The sequence below is a fragment of the Apiospora kogelbergensis genome (assembly GCF_038363985.1).
Source record: "Apiospora kogelbergensis strain CBS 113332 chromosome Unknown utg000003l_segment0_segment0, whole genome shotgun sequence".
NCBI classification, from domain to species: Eukaryota; Fungi; Ascomycota; class Sordariomycetes; order Amphisphaeriales; family Apiosporaceae; genus Apiospora; species Apiospora kogelbergensis.
Window position 1 is genome coordinate 3,926,749 of NW_027117420.1, and position 13,643 is coordinate 3,940,391.

Here is a 13,643-nt window from a genome sequence, read left to right on the forward strand (position 1 = left end):
TGTCTGGCAGCTTGTGAAATATGGTTGACACAAACAAAAATACACATATTTCTCTCTTCCTATTTCCCAAACCTGTTGGACACATCGACACCATGGAGCAACCACTGTACCGACCTATGTTAGCCTCTTGCATCACTGCATCCTCCTACCTTGTGGGTAAGCTTTGAAACTACATCTTCTTATATGTGTGTGGCAAAGCTAACCCCTGATTACCACGGCGATCAGGATGCCAGTTGTCCCTCTCCCACGTATCCGCTGCCGCCCTCCTCAACACGCCCGATATCCCCGAAGAAGCAGCCCTCAGCCAGTTCTCCATCATTTTCCGACGCGGGCTGCACCTGTGCCCGCCCGCGGCCTTCTTCTCGGGCCTCACGTGCTACGCCAACGCCGCCCTTTCCTACTACTACGGGAATGACCGCTCAACTCTGGCGCTGCGAACCGGTATTGTACCGCGCCTGCTGCTAACGGGAACCCTCATGATTGGCATTGTTCCCTTCACCCTCACCTGGATCGTGCCCGTCGAGGACCCGCTGCTGCACCGACATAAATGCTTTGCTCGGACGAAACGGGCCAGGCGGGACAACGCTCGACGGGATATACGGCACATGAAAGACTTGGCTGAGGCGGAGGCCAAGCTGAATAAAGAGGAGTCACGGGACCAGGAGAGCACCATGGAGGCAGTGCGTCGCTGGAAACGTTTGAATTACATAAGGGCTCTGATTCCGGCTGCAGGAGTGGTTTCTGCTTGGTGCCTGTGTTGGTAAATCAAAATAGGCAGACTTGTTGATCAGGAGGGTTGTTATCGTTGCCTTTCTGGTTAGTAAACATCCAATGTCACGAAATTGCGAATGAAGGTGAATAAGAAACTGAATTTATAATTTGCTAAATGAAGAAAATATCCCGCTAAATGCATCACTAAAGGTAAACGTGAGAAACGTAGACTTATTACAGCATTAATTGTGGCAGCCCATCCAAGACAATAAATAGCGATCAACGCCAACAGCCCATTCCGTCCTAAGCCACAGCCCGGATGAGGGTGCTCTTCAAAGCACTACCACAATCTTTCAGGAACCAACGGCGGCTGCCCTTGACGTTGGTAAATCCCACAAGCCGGTCCTCGGCAAGCTTCTTGAGGACCTGGGCGATGTTGGGCTCGATGCCCTGGGCGGCGACCTCGCTGTTGATGTCGCCGTGGAGGGCGCGCACGACCTCCTTGACGGTGTGGCCGGGTAGGCCCGTGTCGCTGCGCCGGCGCAGCGTGTCGACGACGGAGCGTTCGCGGTGTTCTTTGCGGCGGATGTACATGTCCATCTTGGCCGGCAGGTTGGCGATGACGGTCCCGTGCGCCGGGTAGCCGAGGACGCACCCGGCGTCCCGCATCTTGCACAGGCTGCGGTAGTACTCGCCGAGGTCCTCCTCGACGCTGAATCCGTGGCCCAGCACGTTGTCGCCAGTGAAGAGCGCATTCTCCTCCTCGAGCACGAAGCACATGTGGTCGATCGAGTGACCCGGCGTGAAGAGGGCTCGCACCGTCGCGCCCTCGACCGTGAACGTCTGCCCGTCACGGATGGGTCGCTGGCCCGCGTCAGGGGTGTGCTTGTAGATGCGGCTGGCGAGCGAGGGGTCGTACTCGAGCAGGTCCGGCACTCCGCCGGTGTGGTCGCCGTGCCAGTGGCTCAGAAGTACGTAGACCAGCTCGATCTGGTGGTCGCGGAGGTAAGCCGTGATGTTCTCAGCCCATGAGGCCATACCCTCGCCGCTGTCGAGCAGTATGCGGCGGGCGCCGGTGCCGATGAGGTAGGTGTTGGTGCCCTGGAGCTGCATCTCGCCCGCGTTGCCGCCAAGGATTCGCACCACTCAGTCGGTCACCTTCTCGACGTCAGGTATCTCGGGGATGGTCTGCTTCTGCTTGGAAAGCCAGTCCTTGAACATGTTGGTGTTGGTAGCGCCGATGTTGCGAGCCATTGTTGTTGATTAGATTAGAGTCTGAAGATCGTTGTCCAAAGGGTATTACTGATTATGTAGTACCGTAGCTGCTAATAGGCGAACAGGTTGTAGTCTTTGAGTGATATATTTTGATAGTCGGTCTTGACGACTTTTTGCTAAGGTATGCTGCTTGTTCCCGCCTGTATCCAGAACAAGCAGAGGAGGGGAATCGTTGTAGCAAGTCTATTTTCGAAAGGTGAGAAGGATTGAAGATTTGTAGATAGGGGCTGGAAGTAGATGTTATAGTTAATGGCTGTAACTATTTCGATGGGGAGTGAATTGTGTGAGTGATTAGGAGTGAAGTGTTTGAGTGATGATGAGAGAAACCCCAAAACGCTGATCATCTAGGGCACTATATACACGACATGTCAATGTTGAACTTGCAACTGTAGATAGCTTCATTATAGGGGAAATCTGAGCCTGGTCCGCCAAAAGGAGTTGGCAGTCGTGACAGACGCCCCTATCGGCACTTGTCAAGCCCTCATGTTTCATCTTTTTGCATCAAATTCGGGATGAGCACAACGCCTTCCGAAACGGCTGGCTGCTTGCAGTGTCCCACAAACCACTGCGCAACTGCCCAAACAATAGGCTAACGGAATCTCCTAGCGAAGCGAGCGTGAGATAAAAATAGTTCGATAATCTGGCGGCAGTTCATATCAATAGTGTGTTTGACAGCAATAATGTAAGCCCTACCACACCGATGGCAGCTGCCTAGCGTTGATGGAGGCCCACGGCAGTTAGAAATGACTTGGAAACGTAGATGCAGGGCTCTAATTATATACAGGCCTGCAAAACGATGTCTGCTGTCTCCCGCGTGTAAGCTATCCATGCTTTGTCGGTTGCTCGGTAGTATAAGCGTTTTCCCACGCTACTTGAGTACTGACAGGCATATTCTACGGTACATAGTTGGGAAGCATGCATGAATCAGACTGTGCTCTCTTTTCAACGCTCTACATGGGATAAGATCTCATTTCGTTCGGCAAAGAAGTATAGTGACTGTGACGTAGGTGGCAGTGTATAAAAATAGCTAAGCTTTGGGTGCCAGCGCTAAAGCCGGACTTTTCTTTACTGGCTAGCTGGCACGCTGGCTTGTTAGTAGTGGCTGACGAACTGACCGACCGCAGAGACAAGATGAGGAGACTAGGGTGCAGACTACCCAGCCGTGCCTACCGCAGCCGACCTTATCCGACCACCTTTTTGTTGGGCCATCAAGGTGTCTTGCGGCTTTCGGATCCCTGCAAATAATTAGTATACCACTTGCCTAGTATGTCCAAAAGGGTAACTAAATTGTCTAGCTTCGCCATCCGGAGATAAGAGCATCGAGTGAGTGTCGTGGTCCGTTTCCACAGATATAGCTAATCCTAGTTAACTAGTTATTAGTAATTAACACGAGGTATGAGTTTGCTGTTTGAGGTTTCAATCTCATGAAGTTACCAATGATGAGATTGCAGGCGGAATACAGCCTTATTCTGTATAACGAGTGGACATGAAATCCATTCCGTAAAAGACTAGTTTCAAAGCAATGTCCCCCTTGATATCAGAAAGTCGAAAGGCCGAGATCCTGGCCAACTGTTATGTCGGCTTACCCTGATATACAAACGAAAAATGAGAGAAAACACGAAACCGTGGTCAACTGAAGCTTGCTGATAAGAGATTCACTGATCAACCAAAAGAAATTAAATGAATGTGCCGGAATGTGATCGTGGCAATTACTATATTGGTCTTAGATAATTATACCTTCTGAGGCCTTTCTGGCTTAATATGTCTTCTTCTTCCCTATGCCCCCTACAGCCAGCCGCGCCGCGATGAAAAGAGCCGTTCCGACGGCGCACGATATCCCGCCATAGACCTTCATGTTCTTGAAACTTGAGTGGTCGCTTTTGATGATCTGGCCCGCGATCGGGGGAGCCCGTCAACCCAGCCAGGGAGGAGATGGAGAAGGCTGTGCCCGACCGTACGCCCAGATCGCGGACCTCCGAAATCTTGTGGATTAGAATGGGGGCCAGCCCGATGCCAGCGCCTGAAGAAATGCCATAAAAGATTGTGAATGCGATGTTGGCGCTATCACCGTGGGTTGGGAGCCAGACGGCGAGTATTAGTATGGCCGTGAAGCCAGACATAAGAATCATCATGTTGAAGTGGCCGAACTTGTCGGCAAGGGCATTAGGAACGGTCCGTCCGATGATACTATGGAGCCAATAAGATTTTGCCGCATCAAAGCTGAGTCACTCAGCTGGGGGAAAAGGGGAGTCTCACCTTGCTCCATTCAATATGGGAACCAAGTATTGGGCCAGAGTGGGATCCATTCCCTGGGCGATGGCCTCCACCACGATGTAAGTCAACGGCAAAAACATTCCCCCTTAACGTAGAAAGGTTAGCATGTTATGTCTAGGGTTTTCCAGCCAGAGCGTCTTACAGTAGAAAAAGAAGATGGCCAGTGTGGTGAGTAAGAACGGAAGCTCCAGAAGTGGCGTGAAGAAGGCCTTGATGACGAGAGGTCGTGGTAAAGGGGTCATCCTCGATCGGACCGTGCAGTTGGCGAAAATCAATAAAGCCAGGATTAAGAAAGCGCAGGCTCGGATGGACCAACCAAATCCGACCTTGGGAATTAAATGTATCAACATGATGGGGAAGACCACGCCGCCAATGGAGGACCCCATGACAGTAACTCCCATGGCTATGCCGCGCTTTGCTAGGAACCACGTAGATACCTACGTGAGAGTCAGTCGAAGGATCCACGCACATCAAAATAGGTACTCGAGTCTTACACAGTTGAAAGCAGGGTAGAAAATCATTGAGCAGCCTATGGCGGATAAGACGCCCTGACATAGTATAATCTGCTCATATGTGGTTGACACGCTGGTCAACATGAGACCAAAGACATGAAGAAATGTTCCCATCATCAGGGGTATCGCAGGGCCATGGTCGTCGAGAATCTTCCCGACGACAATACCCATAAAGATCATAAAGAATACTGGTAACACATATATCATGTCAGCAAGGAAGGACGGACCAAAAACGCAAGGGAGGCTTGAAAAGGCCGAGATGAGAAATGTGACATACACTGAATAGAAGAAATCCACGCGATATCCGAAGGTGCATACGCAGCCAGTTGATTCTCCTGGTAATAGTCCTGGAATATGCCAACACAGTTGATCCAACCAAAGGATACGAACAAGCACGAGGAAGCCCCCGCCACCGTCCACCATGCCTCCGCACCACCATCCGGAAAGCTGGAGGGAGGGTTTGGATCCTGCAACCCGAGTCTCCTAGGACTCCTGTGCGAGGTGCTCCATCGTGAGCGCTGGAGGGAGGTAGCGAACTTTGGACGTCAGAGCCTTTCTCGTTAAGCGTTCTCATTATGCCGCCAATCATGGTATGCGTGCTAGCATTGCTGCTTCCGCCCCCGCTGCCTTTGCTCATAGAATCCATTGTCGAATGCGGTTGTCGAGTATAGCTATGTAGCCTGCGATGATACAGAATTGGAAGTGGACGGTTTAGCCATACAGAACATGTAGAGTGCCAATCTTTAAACTGCCCATTCTATTCGGCCACGCACTTTTCGCATAATTGCAGGGGGTACGGATCGTATCCGACTCGGAGTTCCCGAAAATTCGTGAAGCTCGCTACTTCCCATCGAAGCGAAGTGGCTGATAATTAGTCGGCAAAAGCTTAGCAGGCAAGGGCCGGCATCTCAAGAAGCCGGACTGAGCCTTGGTTGGGATCAAGCACCCTGATGGCCTACATGAGGCGCTACCACACTGGACCGTCTAAAGAAAAATTAGAATATTCGTGGCTTGGATTGTGCATTTGGGGCAATCACGCCGTCTTGCCTAGCGCAGCTATCACTAGACACCAGGGAAGCTAGGAGGCTGCGGTGAGCAACGAGAAGTTCAGCCTCCAACAGGCCACTTTCGTCATACCCCCAGGAACATGTGCGGTAGAGAGTCGCATGTTCGGCTTCTCCTTAGCAACAGCGGGCTTATGACTGTGCCCTCGGCATAGAGTCATTCCCGGCGGCTCATCCGGCTCCTGGGGGCGTCCCCGGGCAGGAGCCACTACACAGCTTGTCGAGTTTGGATGGCTGTCTGCGTCTCTTTCACGGACTGCTTGGCAGCATGGCTGGCTCTAGACTTCTACTCGACTAAAGACCCCAGGTCCCATAGCGCAAAGATTCGCATGGTTTGGACAGACTGCATATGGGGAACCTACATGGACTTGAGAATCTACGGGCAGTATATGGTAACCAGTGGGAACCGGTGATGGTATTAAAGGTATTGATGCTGGACGGGAGTAATTTGAGATATGGAAAGAAACCACGTTCAACACCTTATAAGCCGTCTCCTATGACATATTCAACATCACTACACGTCTTATCACTTTCTCGCTTTGTCATACCAATCCTAATTAACCATGTCAGTGCCTACAAGCTGTAAAGTCCTCGTGGTCGGAGGCGGCCCTGCTGGCTCTTACTGCGCTTCTGTCCTTGCACGCGAAGGTATCAGCACGGTGCTTCTGGAAGCAGACAAGTTCCCAAGGTAGGTTGAGATTCAACATATACAGGAGTTGGGTTGACACCAGATACAGATACCACGTTGGCGAGAGTTTGTTGCCATCAATCCGTCATTTCCTTAAGTTCATCGATGCGGACAAAGACTTCGCTGCACATGGTTTCAGAATCAAGGTATGGGATCGACCACAATGCGTTGCACACACGTGGAGTTTCTAACAGGCTAAATCAGAAAGGAGCAACCTTCAAATTGAATAATACGCACCCGACTGCATGTTAGTTTCATTAATGTTTCCCTCCACACTATGCGAGGCTACTGACATGTCGTCACAGACACGGACTTTGTCGCTGCTGGTGGCCCTGATGGTTACGCATACAATGTCCTTCGTTCCGAATCCGACGACTTACTATTTAGGCATGCTGGGAAATGTGGTGCCAAGATCTTCGACCAGATCAAGGTGGACGACATCGAGTTCGCACCTTCGGGTCTGTCCCCCAGCGATAGTCTCCCGGACCCGGGGAGGCCCGTGGCTGCGACATGGCAGAACAAGGCCACCAAGTTCTCCGGCCGCATTGAGTTTGAGTATCTTGTCGACGCCACAGGCCGCGCCGGTATCATGAGCACTAAGTACCTGAAGAACCGCAAGATGAACGACGGCCGGCAGTTGAAGAACGTGGCCTCGTGGGGTTACTGGGATAATGCCGCCGACTTCGCCGTGGGAACACCCATCCAAGGCACACCCTATTTTGAGTGCCTCGGTGGTAAGTGCCTGTGTTTTGCTATCCCGATACGCCCTTGCAGGACTATGACTAACTCGGGGTCTCGTAGACGCAAGCGGCTGGGTCTGGTTTATTCCCCTTCATAACGGGAAGACCTCGGTCGGCGTGGTGAGAAACCAGGATACCTCAACTGCTGTCAAGCGTGAGAAGGGCCTCGACTCTAAGGGTTTGTATCTTGAGTCGATCAAGTCTACACCCCAGATCCAGTCCCTTCTGGCAAAGGCTACGCTGGGATCCGAACTGAAGTCGGCTCAAGACTGGTCATACAGCGCCCCCGCCTATTCGAGCCCGTACTGCCGCATCGTCGGCGACGCGGGATGTTTCATCGACCCCTTTTTCTCCTCGGGTGTGCACCTGGCCATGGTCGGTGGGCTCTCGGCCGCCGTTACGATCTGTGCTGCCCTGAAGAACCAGTGCAGCGAGATTTCTGCCGCCGAGTGGCACACCAAGAAGATCGCCGAGTCTTACACTCGCTTCCTGCTCGTAGTCTCCAGCGCGCTGAAGCAGATCCGACACCAAGACGAGCCGGTATTGTCCGACTTTGACGAGAAGACTTTTGATAGAGCATTCGCCCATTTCAGACCCAGTGAGTGCCAATTCCCCCTTTTGCTCCATTGGATCCCTGTGTCGACCGGACTGGCTAAAATAACCCCCCTTTCCTAGTCATTCAGGGCCGAACCGAAATGGGTCAACTCTCGCAGGCAGAGATTTCCAAAACCGTGGACTTCTGCTTCTCCTCATTCGCTCCCATCGACAAGGCCGACAAGGACCTCGTCCTAACCAAGATGCGAGAGCTCGGCATCGAGGATCCTTCAGCCATCGGCAGTGACAAGTACCAGAAAGGCATCAAGGAGCTCGAGTCGCTGCTCAGCGTGGAGCAGATGAACATTGTGCACAGCCTCCGCGGCCGCCAGATGCTCAAGTCATCTGAATGGCTCGATCTCGAGGACTTTGGCTCCGACGTCATTGACGGGCTCACCCCCACGATGGTCCGAGGGCAGCTCGGCCTGTCGGTCCCGACCAAGAAGGCCCAGTTCCGAGACGTCTATGGCACCCTCAGCGGCGAAAACCTTACCGGCCATGCCTTGCACGGAACCTCACCCGGTGATCTGGCCAAGTTCGGCAATGGCGCCAACAACGGGAAGAAGAAGAACGACGACGGGTACGGTCTCTCCAGCACCATTGATCATGTCGATACTTTGCGGGGTATTAACGCTGCCTCGGAAATGGAGGAGGGCACTCGACTTCGCATGCAGGAGAGACTTCTCGATCTTGCCGAGGACACAGAGACTCCCAACGACACCATGTTGCGACTTTTCGGCTCGGTAGGTTGAAATGCTAGCCTCTCACATCGTGTCGTTGAGCAGTGCATGAGTTGCTGACTAGAGGCTTTTAACAGACGCTAGAAATTGCCATGGTGCAGACCGCCATCAAACTCAATCTCTTTAGACGCTTTACCGAAAGCTCGGTACCCCTCAGCACCAAGATGCTGTCGACTTCGCTGAAGGTCGAGCCCGACTTAATGGCCCGGATTCTGCGCTACCTGGCCTCGGTCCGCTTCATCAGCGAGGTGGGCGAGGGCCAGTACGAAGCCAACCACCACACTCATTCCTTTGTCGACCCTCGAGTGGGAGGGCGGTCTACAGTACACGTAGGTTTTCCTCTTATTCCCCCCGAAGTATTGGAACCATTATGGACCATGACGGTGCCTGTCGACGGCTTTTACTAACTTCAATATTCTGGGACAAAGGTTCAACATCTCTGGTCCCGTCTACCAAGCCTTGCCCGCGTACCTGGAGGAGATCAAGTACCAAAGCCCATCGGGCGGGTACCTGGCCTGGAACAAGGCCTATGGCACTGATCAGCCCTTCTTCGACTGGGTGCGCGAGCACCCGGACGAGTTGGATTGGTTCTCCAAGCTCATGAGCGTGCCACGCAACGGCGACTGGCTCGACGTCTTCGACATTGACCAGGCCGCCAAGTCGGCCACAGGCAGCAGCAACAAGCCTGTCTTCGTTGACGTGGGCGGCGGGCTCGGCCACCAGAGCGCCCGGCTTGTGAACCGCTTTCCCCAGCTGAAGGGTCACGTCGTCCATCAGGACAAGGACACGACCATACAGCTGGCCGGGAAGCTGGAGGGCGTGGACAGCCGAGCCCATGACTTCTTCACGCCGCAGACGGTGAAGAGTAAGTGGTACAGCGAGCGCGTCGTCTTTTAATATCCCCACAACCCTTCTTTCACCTAGAGCGAGACGAGGAATGATACTCACATCTGACGACCTCCATAGACGCCGACTTCTACTACCTCCGTACCGTGCTGCACGACTGGACCGACGAGGACTGCGTCCGGATCCTGGAGAACCTGCGGCCCGCCATGGGTAGCGGCTCCAAGATCCTGATCGACGAGATGGTGCTGCCCAACCAGGGCGTGCATCGCTACCCCGCCGTCCTGGACATGCATATGTACGTGATGCTCGGGGCTAAGGAGCGCACTGAGGCGCAGTGGGCCAAGGTCCTGGACGCGGCCGGGCTGCGTCTCTGCGAGGTCAAGCTCTACAGTCCAGTGATGCGCCATGCCGTCATAGTTGCAGAGAAGAAGTGATCGCGACTGGACAAGAACTAGATTGCTTGCATAAAGAAGGGTAATTGGGTTGGCGTATCAATGTGGGCAAAGGAAATTGAATAGATTGTTACTAGGTAGACGAAATAGCACTTCAATGTTAATAAATCCCATCAGCAATTACGTCGACTACTAGACAACTTTTTTTTCTGCGGCTATCACGACCTCCGACACGACCTTGGTCCGTTCAATCCGGTACTCATTCCTGTGGTCAAGACGTGGTTCATGGTGGGAATGTGATGGTCTTCAGTGTAGGTAATGCCATCGCAGTTCAGATGAGCGTGATTCCGAGAGCAGCAACAGCCAGGGTGCGACCAATAATTATGTTACTGGATCAATGTAAAATGGCTGGTCAGAGCCGGCATCGCCGCCGGACCTATCACCATCGCGGTGCTGAAGTTCATAATCGGCAAGCGCTGTCATATCGTTGACTTGCAGCGCTCACGCAACATTCGGAAACTGAGGCCAACACGGGCAGGGAGTTTGAGCTGAGAAAGATGTTGTAGTCGGCGTAAACTTTCGCGAACCCATTATTATCACTTGACTACTATTGAAGGGATCGTGACTAGCTCTCCTAATCCACGAGCTGGCGAATAGTAAACTCGGCTTAATCAACATGGTGTAGGCAAGTACATACCTTGGCAACTCTGCGAAGTTTGGAATCGAGACCTGAGCTGCTGAGGTCTCACATGGGCAACACAGAATCGAATCTGTTACGTGTGACGAAGTGCGATCGATGCCCGGCTCTCTAGTCAGTCGGTGGCTCAACTCTGCCATTAGATAGCCGAGCTGATTTTGCGGGACAGGCCGATGGCGCGGCAATGGCATAGCCCAATAGCTGCCACCGGGAGTTCTGCGCGCCCCACGACGTCATTGCGAGAGGCGCAAATCGATTTGATTCGCCTAATACAGGCCGGCGTGGCTCAGGAGCAGCCGAGCTGCAACTCAGCTTACAGCCATGTCTCGGGTAGAAACAAGACACTAGAAGACACTATGGGAATATGGGAAGGGGTAATTGTAGCTTAACACCAGGATTCGTGGAGATAGGGACCCTGGAAGCCTCCCGGAGGGAGTTATATAGGTTCTGCACGTGGGAAAGCATAGACGGGTAGACATTTGTTGTGCTTCTCTGATGGTTACTTCACCACCATATCAACCATTCCCATCCAAAGAACGTTTTCGTAATATAATCAAATCAAAGAAGAAATGGCCCGGACGTTACACCTGGTCCCCCTTCGTGACCAAGCTCGAGGTCCGACTGCGCTTCGCCGGCCTGCCCTATGTCGTCGGCAACGGGGGCCCCCGGTCAGCACCGCAGGGCAAGATCCCCTATGTGGACATGCCCGGCGAGGAGCAGCAGTTGGGCGATAGCACCTTAATTATTCGATTATTGGACAGTCATAATATGATGAGGAAAGTTGACTGACCATACGTCCACCTGTCCTTTTACCTAATTAGCTCCGTGAGCGTTGGTTAGATAACTATGTGACTATGCGCTCGACAGTCATGGCCTCCATTCCGTACCCGATCCAGGTGCTGGTTGGCCTCCTGGCGTACAGGAAGGCGACGACGTCCCTAAACGCCCAGGGTACCGGCCTGTTGACGCGCGAACAATTCACGGCGCACCAGGCGGAATGCTGGGCGGCCCTCGACGCTCAGGTCGCGGCGGCGCGGCAGCAGTCCAACGCCGCGAGCCGGCCAGACGAGCCGTTCTGGCTGCTGGGCGGCGACCAGCCCACCGAGGCGGACGCGTCTTTGATGGCATTCGTTGTGACGACTCTATTCTGCACTGCGTACGTTAACCCCCTGAAGTGGTTTCAATATCTTATAGGCTTTACGCGGGATACGTAATGGATGCTAACTGGATTGCTGTCGAAAATAGAGCACCAGTCGCTGGCAAGCTGATTCGGAGTCACTCCGCTCTCTTAGACTATTGCAACCGCATCCATAATCGATACTTTACTGACTATGAGAGATGGGAGGATGAAGTACCAAAAGTCGAAGGTTAATTGGGTTATCATTCTTCGTCGATGGCTCAAGTGAAATCAGCATTGCTTCCATTTTACCGGTTCTTTGATCAGGATACGCGGCCGGCAGATGGGATGAAGAGGTGCCCAGTAGAGCAGTTTTGGTATACGACCTGTGTCATCATTTGGCTCAAATTAGAATAATAGACTCACTGCCCTCTTGCCGTGCTACGTAACTTAAGGTGACCCTTATTGCGAAAAGCCCCCTTCATATCTAGACCAAACCCGACGACGGCCGAGGTACGAAAAGGGTCGCCGCCGGCGGCAAATCAGCCGACATGTCGTACGTATCGCACACCTGTCCGTACTCCTTCCTCCAGATGGTGCTCTTCCCGCCCATAACGACATCCCACTCCGGCGACGCCCGCCGGGCCGCCGCATACCTCAACAACGTCTCGGGAGCCAGACGCGCACGCCCCGCGTCCTCGACGCGGGTGACGAAGGGCACGATCTGGGCGTCGAGAACCGTGGGGCCGCCTCGTCGCCCAAGAGCCAGTTGCTGCCGCCGTGCTGCTCATAGAGACCCGCTATCTCGGCGAGGAGCGCGGCGGTTTGCTGCTCGGCCCGGTCGACGTTGACGTGGTGGGAGGCCTTGGGCACGTGGCTATCGTCGCTATTGCGAGAGGCAAGTGTGAGATGGACCGACAATCATCATTCCATGTCGGGAATGGGGCATGGGTTGGCGCAAACATCTAGAGAAAGCTGTTGTACTTACAAGATCTTCTTGGCCTCGAGCGCCTGGCGATATTCGGGGCTAATGTCGTCACGCGCCAACATGTCATCAACGCAGGGGTCAATCAGGTCTTCCTCGGGCCCATCGCGCCGGCGAATGGTGATGGAGATTCCTTCAATATCGTGGAGGTCACGCAGGAGGCGACGGATGATGGCCTCATACTGGCAAGGGAGTAGGTTGGGGAACATGTCGCAAAGCCAGTAGGATATGTCTAGGCTATCAGTAATGCGGGAACGATCGCCCTTGATGGCCATGGTTGGCACCTGGTGGTAGCACTCCCATTAATAATCTACGCCCTCGCCATATTGGAACGTGGAAACTACAATGACGGCGACTCAATTGAAACGCACCTGGCCTTTTCGGTTCACGTCTAGTATGTACCACTCGGCGATATTCTCGTCGTGCTGCAAGTCGAGCAGCCGCTCACGGATTTTGAGCGCCCGGGAAGCCCCATCGTGCGATTTGGCGGATCTCTCAATCAGGCGGATGAGATATTTCACCATAATTGAATACAGCGAGAATGGATAGCAGTACAGGGTGCAGTAGACGGAGATGATATCGTCCATTTTGACTTGTTACCTCCGTTGACTATGTAGATTGAGAATGGTGTGAACTCGTCTCCAGACCGGGAGATAGGAAGTATGCGGTGCCTAAGTAATCACTGATACGAATGACGCATATGAGAGATCAATTCCTGGGTCATGCCCATAGCCGTTGCCTTCCCGCGCAGGGAGGAGATGCTGATGTGAGATGCGTTCTGATTGACACGACCATTGCTGGCAGCTGCTGTTGGCGTTTGCTAGAGCGTTTATGGGCGATGCAAGGGTGCTAGAGCGCACATTGGGGGCTGGGGGCCTAGCGGCTTCAAGCAAGCCTGGCCATTGGAACACGACTGTGCAACGATGCAATTGAAGACCAAATACAGGCGGCCAAAAGCCTCTTGACGTTGATGGCTTGGATATCTACGAAACAGCCTGACGGCCCATT

The 13,643-nt window shown here is 53.3% G+C and overlaps 6 protein-coding genes across 6 annotated transcripts; 3 read left to right on the forward strand and 3 right to left on the reverse strand.

Moving 5' to 3' along the window:
* Nucleotides 1–92: 92 nt before the first annotated feature.
* PG998_006016 (uncharacterized protein) lies at nucleotides 93–764 on the forward strand (the record flags this gene model as incomplete). The annotated part of the gene is made up of 2 exons (XM_066872834.1): nucleotides 93–156; nucleotides 226–764. The coding sequence occupies 2 exons, from the start codon at nucleotides 93–95 to the stop codon at nucleotides 762–764; spliced, it is 603 nt and encodes a 200-aa protein (XP_066732931.1).
* A 250-nt stretch (nucleotides 765–1,014) lies between these two features.
* Nucleotides 1,015–1,965, reverse strand: PG998_006017 (lactamase-like protein nscB; the record flags this gene model as incomplete). The annotated part of the gene is made up of 2 exons (XM_066872835.1): nucleotides 1,015–1,818; nucleotides 1,870–1,965. 2 exons carry the CDS (start codon nucleotides 1,963–1,965, stop codon nucleotides 1,015–1,017), a joined length of 900 nt encoding a protein of 299 aa, XP_066732932.1.
* A 1,312-nt stretch (nucleotides 1,966–3,277) lies between these two features.
* PG998_006018 (monocarboxylate permease-like protein) lies at nucleotides 3,278–5,418 on the reverse strand (the record flags this gene model as incomplete). The annotated part of the gene is made up of 7 exons (XM_066872836.1): nucleotides 3,278–3,347; nucleotides 3,724–4,173; nucleotides 4,243–4,345; nucleotides 4,403–4,697; nucleotides 4,755–4,960; nucleotides 5,050–5,119; nucleotides 5,206–5,418. 7 exons carry the CDS (start codon nucleotides 5,416–5,418, stop codon nucleotides 3,278–3,280), a joined length of 1,407 nt encoding a protein of 468 aa, XP_066732933.1.
* A 981-nt stretch (nucleotides 5,419–6,399) lies between these two features.
* PG998_006019 (uncharacterized protein) lies at nucleotides 6,400–9,878 on the forward strand (the record flags this gene model as incomplete). Its single annotated transcript, XM_066872837.1, has 9 exons — nucleotides 6,400–6,524; nucleotides 6,574–6,670; nucleotides 6,729–6,771; nucleotides 6,830–7,258; nucleotides 7,326–7,862; nucleotides 7,940–8,601; nucleotides 8,676–8,860; nucleotides 9,027–9,463; nucleotides 9,565–9,878. 9 exons carry the CDS (start codon nucleotides 6,400–6,402, stop codon nucleotides 9,876–9,878), a joined length of 2,829 nt encoding a protein of 942 aa, XP_066732934.1.
* Nucleotides 9,879–11,402: 1,524 nt separating this feature from the next.
* Nucleotides 11,403–11,905, forward strand: PG998_006020 (uncharacterized protein; the record flags this gene model as incomplete). The annotated part of the gene is made up of 2 exons (XM_066872838.1): nucleotides 11,403–11,689; nucleotides 11,779–11,905. 2 exons carry the CDS (start codon nucleotides 11,403–11,405, stop codon nucleotides 11,903–11,905), a joined length of 414 nt encoding a protein of 137 aa, XP_066732935.1.
* Nucleotides 11,906–12,137: 232 nt separating this feature from the next.
* Nucleotides 12,138–13,222, reverse strand: PG998_006021 (uncharacterized protein; the record flags this gene model as incomplete). The annotated part of the gene is made up of 4 exons (XM_066872839.1): nucleotides 12,138–12,422; nucleotides 12,497–12,536; nucleotides 12,639–12,919; nucleotides 13,007–13,222. The coding sequence occupies 4 exons, from the start codon at nucleotides 13,220–13,222 to the stop codon at nucleotides 12,138–12,140; spliced, it is 822 nt and encodes a 273-aa protein (XP_066732936.1).
* Nucleotides 13,223–13,643: the final 421 nt, after the last annotated feature.